The following is a 13,290-nucleotide window of genomic DNA, read 5'->3' on the forward strand; positions in this document are numbered from 1 at the left end:
AGTATAAAAACATCTCAGTGGGTTAAATAAATTGACCCAAGACATCATAAATTTTGCTTAAAGCATTCATCTAGCATTAATCTGACATCCACAATGAAATTGCATGCTGATCATAAACCACTCAAGCTGCTTAAGAAATCAGCAAAGTCCCCCAAGTGGATTATAAATTTGTAATCACTCTTGGAACATGTCAAATCCCATAGAATGTCTTCACTTCCTTTCATATTTTCCAGTGCTCATATACACTGTGCGAAAGGGTTTGGTCTGTTTTGGACAAAGACAATAAACTGCCTCTCTCAAAGGCAGTCAACCAAAACAATGAAGTAAAACAAAAGCAGCACCTTTCATAGGAAGATATTAGAATAATTTCATAAGTAATCACTATTACAATGTAGAAGTATTTCCAAGACAAATGGAATCACCCATTGCCTTTTCCATTTTCTAGATAGAAGTGAAGAACAGTTCTCAGTCACTTCCAGGCCTCAAGGTGTAACTTGGACTGGATCCTGTGGCTGCTTTGTTAACTCTTCAAAGTATTGAGTCAAGACTGACTTTTAGACAACTTCTAAATACTGAGGGAGGAAAGGATCAAATTCTCTGCCAGTTAAAATTGTTCCCTGCACAGGTAGGGTATTCAGAGAAAATGGATCACCTTTGCAGACACATGTAAGAGACCTGATGTGAACCAAGGCAAAGCAGTGCTGCTGAAATAAGAGCTTGGATCACTCCTGCAGAACACAAAGCTTAATAATAACACGTTTGACTTAAATCCAGACAAGTTCTGTGTTCAGAATTCAAACGTATTTAAATTCCAAATGAAGAACTTAATGAGTAGCTGAGAAACAGATGCACAGAATCACTCAAGCTACATACTGCAAATATTGTATGCAGAAATATGAAGTCTCCTAAAATACATAGCTGTAAAAAGCAGGTGTTATAAATTATATTAATTAGGTAGGTTGAGGATAGCAAACACATTCCATCACCTAGAATTCACTAAGTAAAATTACTGGTTTTACACAGATACCATATTTTAATGCAGAAAATTAATTACCTGTCAGTTTCTTGACAAAATGATCATAGCTTGAAGAATTTAGGAAAATAATCCAAACCAATGTATTTTATTTCTTTGGTTTGACTTACTGTGGCTTCTTAATGCCCAGTGATGTTCTACCTTTTGATCTGCATCTCAACACAGCTCAAAGCCTTCTGCATTACATGAACAGTTTGTATTTTATTCCTGTACTGTGTATAAAATGTTTCCTTAGAATAGACATTTTCTCTGACACATGTAGATGTTTCCATACTTTTGACAGTTTTCTGTGTATACAGATTTCATGTATTTACCAACTATAATTCGGACAGAGAACTGAACTAAGAACGATTATGGAAATATCTTAAACTTCAGTTTCACAGTTTATTGACCAGGAATCTAACTGACAATGAAACAGAAATACAGCAATATAGTCAAAATAACTAGGACTCCCAAGACATGTGTGGGCAGGTATAAGTAAAATAACTGAAGAGATTCTTCTATGTCATATAGTATCAAGTTCTGAATTTTACTCATTCTCTTCCTGTCATGAGATATCTTCCCCTTTTTTCAAGATAAGAAAATGGAGGTAAGTGGGAAAGTTACAGAACATTAATTCTTGTGGAAAAATATAATATTCACTATTGCCACCTAATGAACATGCAACAGCTCACCAAAACCAATAAACATGCAAAGAGCAAATATGATATGAGCAAGAGACAGACTGAGACAGAGTGATGATGCATTTGTACTGTCTCATTCTCCCAGTGAAAAGGATGAATAGCTACTTTGGAACAGCAAGAGAAATAATTGCTGAACATAATATATGTCTCTAAAATGAAAAAAAAAAAATTAATATATTGTGGGTATTCTAAAAAGAGGGAAGCAAAATACTAGTTGGTTAAAACATATAATTTCATGAATTTGAAGATAGATTAAAATTTTATATATATATCTTGGATAAACCATCCTCTTGAGATTTGTCTACTCAGAGAGTTGCACAAGCAGGAAGGCAACAGGAATAGAAAGTATTTTAAAAGTCAATAACAATATGCCTATCTCTGCTTGAAAGTTACAGCAGCATCTTGAATATCACCTAACCAACCTTAAGGCAAATGTGTTTAGACAAGATAAAACTGTTTGTGCATTTAGTGGAGATACCAGCAAGTTTTAAAAGTGGCCTTAATCAATGACAGAGGGTGCTAGATCCATATTTTTCTTGACGCAATTGAGGCAGATGGCTTGACTCTTGTTAGTCTGCACTAAAGTTTTATTATTTTATATTATCAGAAAGGGCAATTGGAATATACAGAGTTTTGAACTCAGCCCATGTAATTACAGGTCATGTGTGTTTGTTTTAGATAAGTAAATGTTTCCTAGTTTGGGTATTTTTTCTCTTTCTTTTTGTGCAAAATGAACTAGCATCTTATTACCTTACTGTAATTTAAATGCTGCTGGACTGTAAGCCAGCAGACTGAGTAACTGATACTGTTACTAAAGATAACTTCAGTGTGTGATAAATGCCAGACAGGCTTTAGAAATACTTGCCAGATGCCCAGTCCCCCAAGTGGAGAATCAATCTTTTCACAGTGTTTATGAGCTGTATCTAAATACATAGTTTTAAAGAGTAGGCAGGCTTGCTCACAAGATATTTGAGACCACAATACAAGCACAGCTGAAATTATTCTGCATAAGAACTGGAAATAAATGAAAGGTGCCAGATTGAACAATATAAGACTGAAGATTATCTGTAGTGCAGTTATTGCAGAAAGAGCAATGTGAGTTTTCATGTGTTCCACTGTTAAGGCTGAACAGCTCTTTTCCCATGTTTACAATTCTCTGACCCTTGAAAATTCTTCAAGAGAAGCAATCAGGATAGTGGATTTCATGACCTCAGTATGTGTCTGAAGGAAACAAGGCAAACATCCAGCCTGATTGTACATTGTGTATCAGACAGTCATTAGCTGGAATGATTGCTCAGCATTCTTCAGGACCTCATTTTGAAACAGTGATGTACTGATGCAAGATTCTTCTGTCCTTAACGCTGAGTTCTTAAACCAAGGTTTCACAGCTCTTTTTTTGCTGGGGACAATTCTCATTTGATATTATTTTACATAAAATCTTCTCCCTTTGTAACTGGAAACACTGTGAAGGCATTATGGGTACACTGTGCAACTGCACACAATTTACCTGGGGCATCAAAAGGTTTTGATTACCCTGACCAGTCTCACCCTGGACCTCCACTCACAGTATCTGCTCACTGGTCTGGGAGCCCTAGTTAGACTCAGAAATGGGTTTCAGTTTCCACTATGCTGGGAGTTCTTCCACTCCTGGTTGTCTCCCCATTTCTGTCTCCTGCTGTCATGGACCCGGGTTGCTGTCCTAGCTTTGTTTCCTGACTGGACTTTTGGGTGGATCCCAGACCTGACTTGTTACCTTGTTTTGTCCTTGTTTTGTCAGCAGAACCCATCACTGCCACTGGCCTCCTCACATTATGATACTGTGTCCTGCTTGGTGAGGCCACTGCCTGTGCTTTCATCACCCCTGGCTCCTGATTTCTCTTCCATCATGGAGTAGCCCTACTCTTGTCACTCCCTGACCACTTCTTTGTGGATTATTAATGGTGCATAGGACAAAATCTTTGAACTATAGACCCAATCCATCCCATGCTCCTGCTAAAAACCTTGGTGTAAAACCACAGATTCAAGTCAAGTTTCCATCATCACAAGATTTGCATGTGTGTCAAATTTTCAACTACATTTGGCAACAGTTCATTAAAGGTTACTCACCTTGATTTGGATCTTTTGAGCCTTGAATGCTGGTTTGCTCTGCATACTGTCCTGTATGTTCTGCAGTTCAAACAAAAATTACATTATTTCATTTCAGAAACAAATTTTCAATTACTCAGCAAAAGATAGTAGGTATTTATCAACACTAACACTTGAATATTCATCCAATTCTTTTTGGAGAGTAGCAAATACACAGGGGACATATTTTGGAATTCTAATATACACAAAAACTTGCTATGTACACCAAACCTAGTGGGAATACAACTATACAAAGGTGGGTCCAAATATTGACTAAAATAATGCTATGAAGTAACAGTGATTCTTTATTTGACTATGAAATATCAGTTAGATATATATATGAATATATTCAGCTTTTAACTGAAATAGATACTGAGAGGACAAAATAGGATGTCAAAACACACTTCATGAAATTATTAATTAGTGGTAGAATTCTACTGATGCTTATTAATTTAATGATGTTAGCTGTAGACACTGATGTGAAACTGTCTGGTATCAAGGGGATGAACATAGTGCATAGAATATGCAGCACTGATGCTGAAATGAATATATTACATATATAATTTGCTGACATAACTGTGAACTGGGAATCAACCAAAGCAAGGATTCTGTATGAATGGGACCTTTTTTCTCTCAGCTTGGCTGCTCTGCGGCATCAAAGTTAATGGAAAAATAATATGTGGATTTAGAGAAATATTGCAAGTTTGGAGATTTGTTGAAGCAGTTTCACAGAAAGGTTGCTTTTCGCAAAATTAGGAAACAAATAAAGAGTACCAGAAGTATAAGAAAAGGGGGTCATGCATTATGCATACAAAGAGGCAAATGCTGGTACAAGGTTGTGAAATGACAGCTATAAATCATAGTACATAATTCTTAAGTCCAAATAAACATAGTTTTTCAAATATCTTTAATATTTTTTCAAGATATCCTTAAATACTCCAGTCATTTTTCATTTCCTTACTGGGGAATTTTTCAGCATGTATTTTGCACCATACCTCTCTCTTTTCAGGCTTGATGGTTGCACACCTGAATTGGTTAGTATTTGCTTTCAGGAGCAGATCCTAAAATTAAAACAATTATCGTAAAGAGTGTGGTACATTTAAATTCTCTAAGAATAATTTTGTGTCTCAAAAAGTCTTGTAGCTCCAACTACTATATTCACAGAATCATAGAATGGCTTGGGTTGGAAGGGACCTTAAAGATCATCTTGTTCCAAGGCCTCTGCCATAGGCAGGGACACCTCCCACTAGACCAGGTTGCTCAGAGTTCCATCTCACCTGGCCTTAAACACTTCCAGGGATGGGGCATTTGCAGCTTTTGTAAGCATCCTGTGTGAGTGCCTCACCACCCTCACAGTTAAGAATTTCTTCCTAATATCTAATCAAAACATACCTTCCTTCAGTTTGAAGCCATCCCTCCTTATCCTGTAACTACCTGCTCTTGTAAAAAAGTCTCTCTCCATCCTTCTTATGGGCTCTCTTCTGGGACTGGAAGACCACAGTTAGGTCACCCTGAAGCCTTCTCTTGTCCAGGTTGAACACTCCCAAATCTCTCAGCCTTTCCTCATAAGAAAGGTGCTCCATCCCTCTGATCATCTTGGTGCCTCCTCTGGACTGCTCCAACAGCTCCATGTCCTTCCTGTGATGGGCCCCAGAGCTGGATGCAGCCCTGCAGGTGGGATCTCAGCAGAGCAGGGCAGAGGGGCAGGATCCCCTCCCTCACCTGCTGCCCACGGGGCTTTGGATGATCCCAGGACAGGGAGGTTTCTGGGCTGGGAGTGCCCATGGCTGCCTCATGTCCAGCCTCTCACCCACAGCACCCCCAGGTCCTTCTCAGGGCTGCTCTGGATCTGTTCATGCCCAGCCTGTGTTGGCACTGGGAGCTGCCCTGGCCCAGGTGCAGCACCAGCTCTTGGTCTTGTTCCAGCTCATGAGATTCCCATGGACCGCTTCTGGAGCTTGTCCAGGTCCCTCTGGATGGGGTCCTGTCCCTCAGGGGTGTCAACTGCACCACCCAGCTGAGAGTCTGAGAGTGCACTCAATCCCTTCATCTGTGTCATTAATGAAGATGTGAAACAACATTGGTCCCAAGATGGATTCCAAAAGCTTGACTTTGTATGTACATAAATTTCCACACCTGATGAAAGACCTGAAGTAAGCAAGTATTGATTTTCTCTATAGTTCTGTCTGGATGTGTCCTTTGCACAGGACATCAGACCTTTGATAAGCCTGCCCATATGAAACATGTTGGTTGTGCAAACATCAGCTTAAAAGTATCATAATTATCCATGACACATCAGTACCATTGGCAGTAACTATTTCCAGACAGCTGACAAGCAATGACAAATATTTGGTTTTGGTTTAGAGTTACATTAGAGAATTATGATCAGGAGATCACTGCACCAGGGGTTGATTCAATAGGCACACCCCTGGCATTAATGACCCAGTGATTATATAGGGAAGTACAGACAACCACATTTCTAGTTTTTGGATATTTATTTTGGTTGTAAACCAAATCTCTACTCAAAGCTATGAAACACAGACTAGATTTTCTACTGGCTTTCTGGGCAGCAACTGATAACATCACTGTTTCTATAACTGTCTAGAGTGTGGCTTCCAGTGTTCTCATTTCTCACAAATGCTTAGATGTGGTTCTTACAGCTACAGCTTCTGCAAAAATGCTATGAAACCAAAGGCATTTTTCATACATATTTCTGCTAGAACCCATCATTTCAGCTTGCTTAGCAAACAGTCCAGGGAATTGACCTTTGTGAATGCTTTGGATGCCTTTAATAACATTCCAGAAGTGACAAAAACTGCTGTTATTGCAGCTATAATTTCTGTGGTGGTTTAGCTTTGTTTCTTGTATGAATGCATTTTCCTTACTGAAGAATGTGGCTGGTTGTTAAGTGATTTTACAGTTGTCATAGATTTTTGATGGCATATGGAACAGTATGGAAACTCTAAAAGGATAAAAAAATAATGTTGTATTGTTTTATAATGAAATATCAAGCATAGGTAATGTGATGGGCCAGCAAAAGGAATGCAAAGTTTATCCCTGTAGAATCTGTCACACATTAAAGCTTTCACTACAGTTTAGGAACAGAATCCAATGCCCCTTTCACAAGGTCATGAGGACAACCCAGAATGGACTTGTACTGGCTGGTGAAAATGAGAGTCAGGCATTTTTAGAATCAGGGTGGGAGAGTGCTGATAAAAAGGAGTCACATGGCATATCTTTATCAAGTTTATATTGTTATTTGATTGGATACGGTGACTGCAGCGTGAGAATGGGGAAAGAAAATGGAAATGGACATTTAATTAATTCCTTTTCAAGGAGAAGACAACAATAATCTGCTTTAACTATGAGCTACCTCATTGAACAAGATTCATGTCAAAGTTTGGATCAAATAGCTAGATCCAGGCCCTCCCTTCTGCTGTCTTAACACACAGACCATGTACTCTGTTTCTTTACAAACCAGATGATTTCACACTCTCTCAGTCTGCTGAAAGGAATGTATGAAGAATATGTAAAAGTATGAAATCTGCACAAAAAAGAAGTCAGAATCTGCTGATATTTTAAAATAGTGAATAGCATGTAGTTATTTTTCAGTTACTACAGAAAAAAACCCAAAAATATTGAACTTATTTAGTAATTTGAAGCCTTAATGTGTAGTGAATACCTTATACATCCACATGTCCATGGGACTAGAAGAACCATTGTGAAGAAAAGAAAGTAATCATATTTCTGCTACTTTACATGGCTGCTTGCAAAATTTCTTGTATGGTACTTATATAGTGAGTAAAAGGTGGACCTTGTCCTGGACAATTAGTAATAAAATAAAGAAGGGGGAAAAGGGTGCTAAAACAGAGTAGAGGATACAAACTACATGACTCTAGAGAAAAAGTCATGAGCTAGTTAGTTGCAAAAGCAGATATATTTCAGGTAATGTTCTAAGACTTGTGAAGATGAAACAATACAGAAGAACCAGTTTAGAAGAAAGGACAGGATAGAAGAAGAACAAAATATACTTACTTTTGCTTTTTGGATATTTTTTGTTTTGATTTCCTCTAGTTGCTTTCTTTCCTTTGGAGGCTTATAGATGCTTGGAGGAACCTATATTAAAAAACAAAAATCTCTAGAATATGGGATATAAAACATTCCAAGTGACACATTCTTGCAGGTAAAAAAAAAGCTCATTCACTTTTACCATAGAACAGCAGCAGTTATTTTTTTAAAAATATTGATTCTTTTCTATTAGTGCCACTCTGGAAGACACGGACAGATTCCAATTTGTTGGAACTACCCAGTTTTTCAGTTCTGTTCAATATAACATAACCCCTGGTCAAAAGACCAGAAAGAAAGACAAATTTGGAACTAATACAAGAGAGGCTAAAGCAATAATAAATCCTATAGGCCCTATCAAAGGGAGAAAAATATTTCCAGAACGGGAACAGTTCTGGCATTTCATAAACTTCACTTTCACAGCAACAACAGCCAAATAGGGCAGCTGAATAAAGTTAATCTGTGGCACTGTGGGTGGTAGTAGGAACAAGTTACAAACTCCAAAGAAGTTCAAGGAAGAGAAATCCTTTGAATTTTAATAAATACTCCAGAACTTCATTGTAACTGAGGAGGTCTTTGAGCTGAAATGGTGGGACCCTGAGAAGGAACCTGGAGAAAAGCAGCAGATATCCCATCCCTCTGGCCTTCCCAGCCTTCAGTGTTCAAGCATTGCTGGAAAAATACACTGGGCACGATGGGCCTTTGCTCTGGTTTACCACAGCTGTCCCATTGTACTTGTAAGGCAAAACCATTGGAGATGTGGATTAAATGTTTGGGAGGCAAAGGACTCAGAGAGTCCTTCTAGCATTAATCAAAGATCTGGGAAAGCAATCACATGTTAGCTAAAATGACCAGGACATGACTGGCTGTCAATTAGATCAGCAGGACACTAGGGACTTCAGGTTGATTTCTGCATTTATTTGAGCAATGAATTTATCCCAGAGTAAACCCTGAAAAAAGACTGGATGTCTCCTTCCTATGTGGGTGAGATAGTCTGACAGTTTACTGGACATCTGCCTAAATATTTATCTTGCTAAAAATGTGCCAGATTAATTAGAAGTTACAGAATTAACACAAGAATTAATGGGGAAAATATATATTCTGTCTTGTATTGGAGGTCACTTCAGGGAACATGGGAATCCCATCCAGCTTTATTGGACTATACAATGAACTATACTTTTGAAAAATCATGAATCTGATAGAATTTACACTGTCTTTGCTATGTGACACCTTTATCTACAGGTAGAACAAATGCACAAACAGAATAAGCTAGCAATTAAATGCACTGGTGAGACTCTTCAAGTATTTTTGGGAGCTTTTAAAGTGAAGTAGCAGTGAAAGTATTTCCCAGAAGTATCTAAGAATTTCTATTATGCTTTTATGGATGGAGAAAAGAAAGCCCAGAAGATTTGCAAAGGGTTCCTCAGGCAGTGAGTATCAGTTTATTTCACTCTTCTTCCTACTCATGTGCTTTACCTGCAAACTGCACTCAACTGCCAGAGGAAGCTGAAAATCTCTCCTCAGAAACTGCTATGCTTATTCCAAGTAGTTGAAGGAGGAGTCTTTTAGATCAGCTGTTTCAAAAATATTCTTTGCCTTGTGATTTAGCCCATGGGGATGGGTTACAAGCAGATAGACAGAGAACACAGCAATTACCCAACAGTTGGAAGAGGATAAAGTCACTATAAATAAATTGTAAATTACAGCAACAGAGAGATCAAAAAAGGCCAAACTGTACCTACTTAATCCAAATGTGAAAGGGGGGGATGGGAATAAGAGATGCCAATTTTGCTTTCCCTCCCCAGGCAGTGGACAGCCTCACACAGCCTGAGTGACATCCCTTAATCAAAAAGGTTATTTAGGGAGTAGGTATCACAAGAAGTTTAAGGATGAAAAAAAAGAATAATCACTTTGAACTTTGATACTCATCACTCTTCTGTTTTTTAAAGCTACTGTCATAAGATGGACAAGGGAAAGCTAATGCAATGCTATTATATTATGGGTTTCTATTTTCATAGATAAGATCACTAATGTATTGGTGGGTCTGTCTATTTGCAAACAAAATCATCTATACTGGATAAATTATTTCACCCATTTAATTATTTTAAACAATCAGCAACTTCACTCATGAAGCACAGCTGAAATAATAGAAAAAAGATCTACAAAATACATTAAATTTGGCTGAATGGTATTACAATAACATCCCAGTCTGGCCTTTTTTTAAATATATGACTGGTTTACAGAAAATTTAAAAATAAAATAATTGCATAATCTTATTGTTTATTATAGTGCTGATATTAAAAAGATGGATTTTGTTACTCTAGGCCAAGATACCCAAGAAAGCTGAATGTGTCTAAATAATTTTGCATATTATCAGGTTTATACATCTGTCTCTATTTGTTTCCTTTGCAAACCTCAAGGTAAAGGACTCATTTTTCCTTGTAGAATTGTATTTATGAATGTGTGCATGCATATGGGCGTGCTTGTGTCTGCATCCATGTGCATGGGTGCCAAGGCCGGTGGAGACATGAATTTATAATCTTTACACCTAATATTTGGAGTGAGTTATTTTATTATTAAATCTCAAACATTAGTGACTTAGTGACCATTTTTGATGGTCATCCATTTTTGATTAATGTTTATGATGGTGAATGATTATTCTGAGCTCCTAGGCTTATGTTACTCCAAGGCCAGTTACTTTCCAAGGCCATGGGGAATCCCCTCTCATTATAGGTCACTAAGACAGCTGCCCTGCCTTCTGCACTAACCCACAGCCCTCCCTGGGAAGGAGTGTGTGCCCATCACACAGCATGGCAGAGCCATCCCAGCTCCTGACCCAATCTATGGCACACATCTCATCTTACTTGGAAAGAAATGCCCAGAATAAAATAATGCTAGAAGGCAATACCTAAACCAATAATCTTGTTAATCAGAATGGGCTAATTGCACCACAGGGATGCAGTAAGGTATTGCTCAAATTCCAGATGCTTCCATACAGTTCTGTTCAGCTGTTCCAATGCGGAGCAGGAACTGTGGGTAGTGACTACAACATCCCCGCTGACAAACCACGTGACAAGTTCTTTGACAGGTGCATGAGAACCGTGAGTAAAAAACCAGGTATCTCATAAAATGAACTCTTTTGTGAGAAAATGGATGAGAACATTTCTGCAGCAGATTATGGGATGTAATGTGCAAGAGCTTTATTTCTTTGTGTTCCTCTGAGTTACACAGAACCCTTCAGCACAGCAGCCACAGCTATGGCAGGCTCTCACCTTACTGACCCTTTCCTGCCACGTGAGCTGTGTTTTCAGTCTCTGCTCATTTCAGGATGTAAATTGGTCACACTGGTAACAATGTGGCAAAGTAAAAAGTGAATCTTAATTTACTGAGAGAGGTACAGAAATGAGTAGAAGATTTGTCACTACTACGCTAATGGCTAGATTCACACAAGCTTTAAATTTGCAAACCTGGCCAGAATGTAAACCAAATTTAGTATAATCCAAAAAACACAAATGAACTTCACTAAATGCATCTGCATTAAAGCAAATTTATTCTAAGGGGGGCTGCACAGCATAAAGTCCTAAAATGACAGCAACATGACTCATTCCTATACTGATTAAGTAGTTATTAAATGCAGTTTTTCAGAGCCTGGTATTAAGCTGTTTCAATGTAAAATCCCATTAACTGTATAACACACTACCATTAAATTGCTCTGCCATCCTAAGATGTAAATGGTTTCTAAGAGCATTCAACACATGTATTATTTAAAACCTGAAGTGCTAATACAAGGTGGCAGATAATGCCCAAATCTATGACTTCTACGCTCACTTCCCACTGCATTTAAATACAGATGATTTTGCAGTCTTTATTAAGTTAGTTATGGTAGTTTGATCCCAAATCCTGTTTGCTTTCCCCTGTGAGATAACATCAGCTGTGGGTCTCTGATTTGTACCAGTGTAACTAAATCACAATCTGAGACAATAAATAAAATAACTTGGCATTTCAAAGACAAATCTAGTCTCATTTTTACATGAGCAACAAATGTAAACTGAAAGCCTTAATTTTAGAGATTCAGCATTAAGACAAATAAAAATAAAAGTCCATCTTCAAGGAGGAGCTGCAAACCTAGAGTCCATCTAATTTCCAGTGAAACTGCTTCTTCATTTATTTAATGAGAATTCATTTACAAAAAATCTAAATTTGTGAAACCTTTTCATTTGATTGTCCTTTTCTTACCTCCTTCCAAAGAAAATATCTAACAAAGCCAAGGGCAATCAGAAACACTCATATCAATGTTGTAATCAATTTATACCCATTTTGTAGCTCTGCTTCTAAAAGTCAAAAAATTACTTTCAGGAACTAAATTTTCCCCTTTTCTCTGGTTGGCTTATAAATTGCTTACAGAACACTCACTGAAATGAAAATAATTAGTTTGTTGTTTTTTTTAAGAAATCTGACCTTTAATAATATAGATAATTGCCAAAGTCTTTTTCAATCTGTAAAAGGTTGTAGATTTTCAATAATTGCTTTAAAGAAATTATTAACTCCCCTACCAAGATTTTGTGCACAAGCATATATGAAATTTAGAGTCTTTCAAAAAATAAATCCACTTACAGGTTGTCTTTTTGGCAGCGCTGGCAGAGGTGCTGGTGAAGGTGGAGCAATGGCACGTGGCTTGGGTACAGTCAAATTAAATTCCTTTGGCTGAGTGACTCTCAAAGTCTTGACAGTGGTGGTACGATTGCTTAATTTATCTGTGAGCTTTTCAATCAGTTTCTGCACTTTTGGCTGCCACCTTGAAATAAACCCAGATTTTTAAATTTTATTTTATTTTTCTCTTTCATACAAACTTACAAACAGTATATGAGGGTGGCTTTGTTGCAAGTTCTGTAATGCTTTCTGCCATTCAATTTTAATAAAACTGACCTATGAGTCTGTACTCAGGATTTAGCTACACTGTGTTATTTCAGCTCTTGAGAGATGCTATTCACCTAGATTACTAGTGGTGAAATAGCCACAGATTTTACAGAATATCTGGCCAGTTGGTTTTGTGGCAGGACCAGATTAGGAGTCAGAAAAGCATCTGTCATGGGCTAATTACACACTTAATTTACTTAAATGAAGAGACTATGAACAGTGGTCTGTGTTGCCACATGTACCAACAGCGGGGTACATTCTTAAAGCACAAGAAATTCTAATAGAAAAAATAGAAAGATCCAAGGAGTTTGGTAAATTATCCAATGAACCCTCAGTGAGCCATAGGGGCAGCCAAGATGATTGCAATTTCTGTGGCTTTAGGCTTGAATCAAGGTTCAGACTTCTAAGGATAGACAGGAAGATTCAGATTAAAGGTAAAACACAAACAGGGTATCAGTCTAATTACAG

The 13,290-nt window shown here is 37.7% G+C and overlaps 1 protein-coding gene across 1 annotated transcript in view; it reads right to left on the reverse strand.

The window, feature by feature from the left end:
* Window positions 1-13,290, reverse strand: part of CFAP99 (cilia and flagella associated protein 99) — a 58,683-nt gene that overhangs the window by 16,365 nt on the left and 29,028 nt on the right. The window contains exons 6-9 of the mRNA XM_033061407.2: window positions 12,520-12,700; window positions 7,876-7,956; window positions 4,836-4,901; window positions 3,823-3,882 (exon numbers count right to left, since the gene is read on the reverse strand). Coding sequence (XP_032917298.1) covers window positions 3,823-3,882; window positions 4,836-4,901; window positions 7,876-7,956; window positions 12,520-12,700 — 388 coding nt within the window. The remainder of the gene's footprint in view (window positions 1-3,822; window positions 3,883-4,835; window positions 4,902-7,875; window positions 7,957-12,519; window positions 12,701-13,290) is intronic.

The sequence above is a fragment of the Catharus ustulatus genome, chromosome 5 (genome assembly GCF_009819885.2).
Source record: "Catharus ustulatus isolate bCatUst1 chromosome 5, bCatUst1.pri.v2, whole genome shotgun sequence".
Lineage (NCBI taxonomy): Eukaryota > Metazoa > Chordata > Aves > Passeriformes > Turdidae > Catharus > Catharus ustulatus.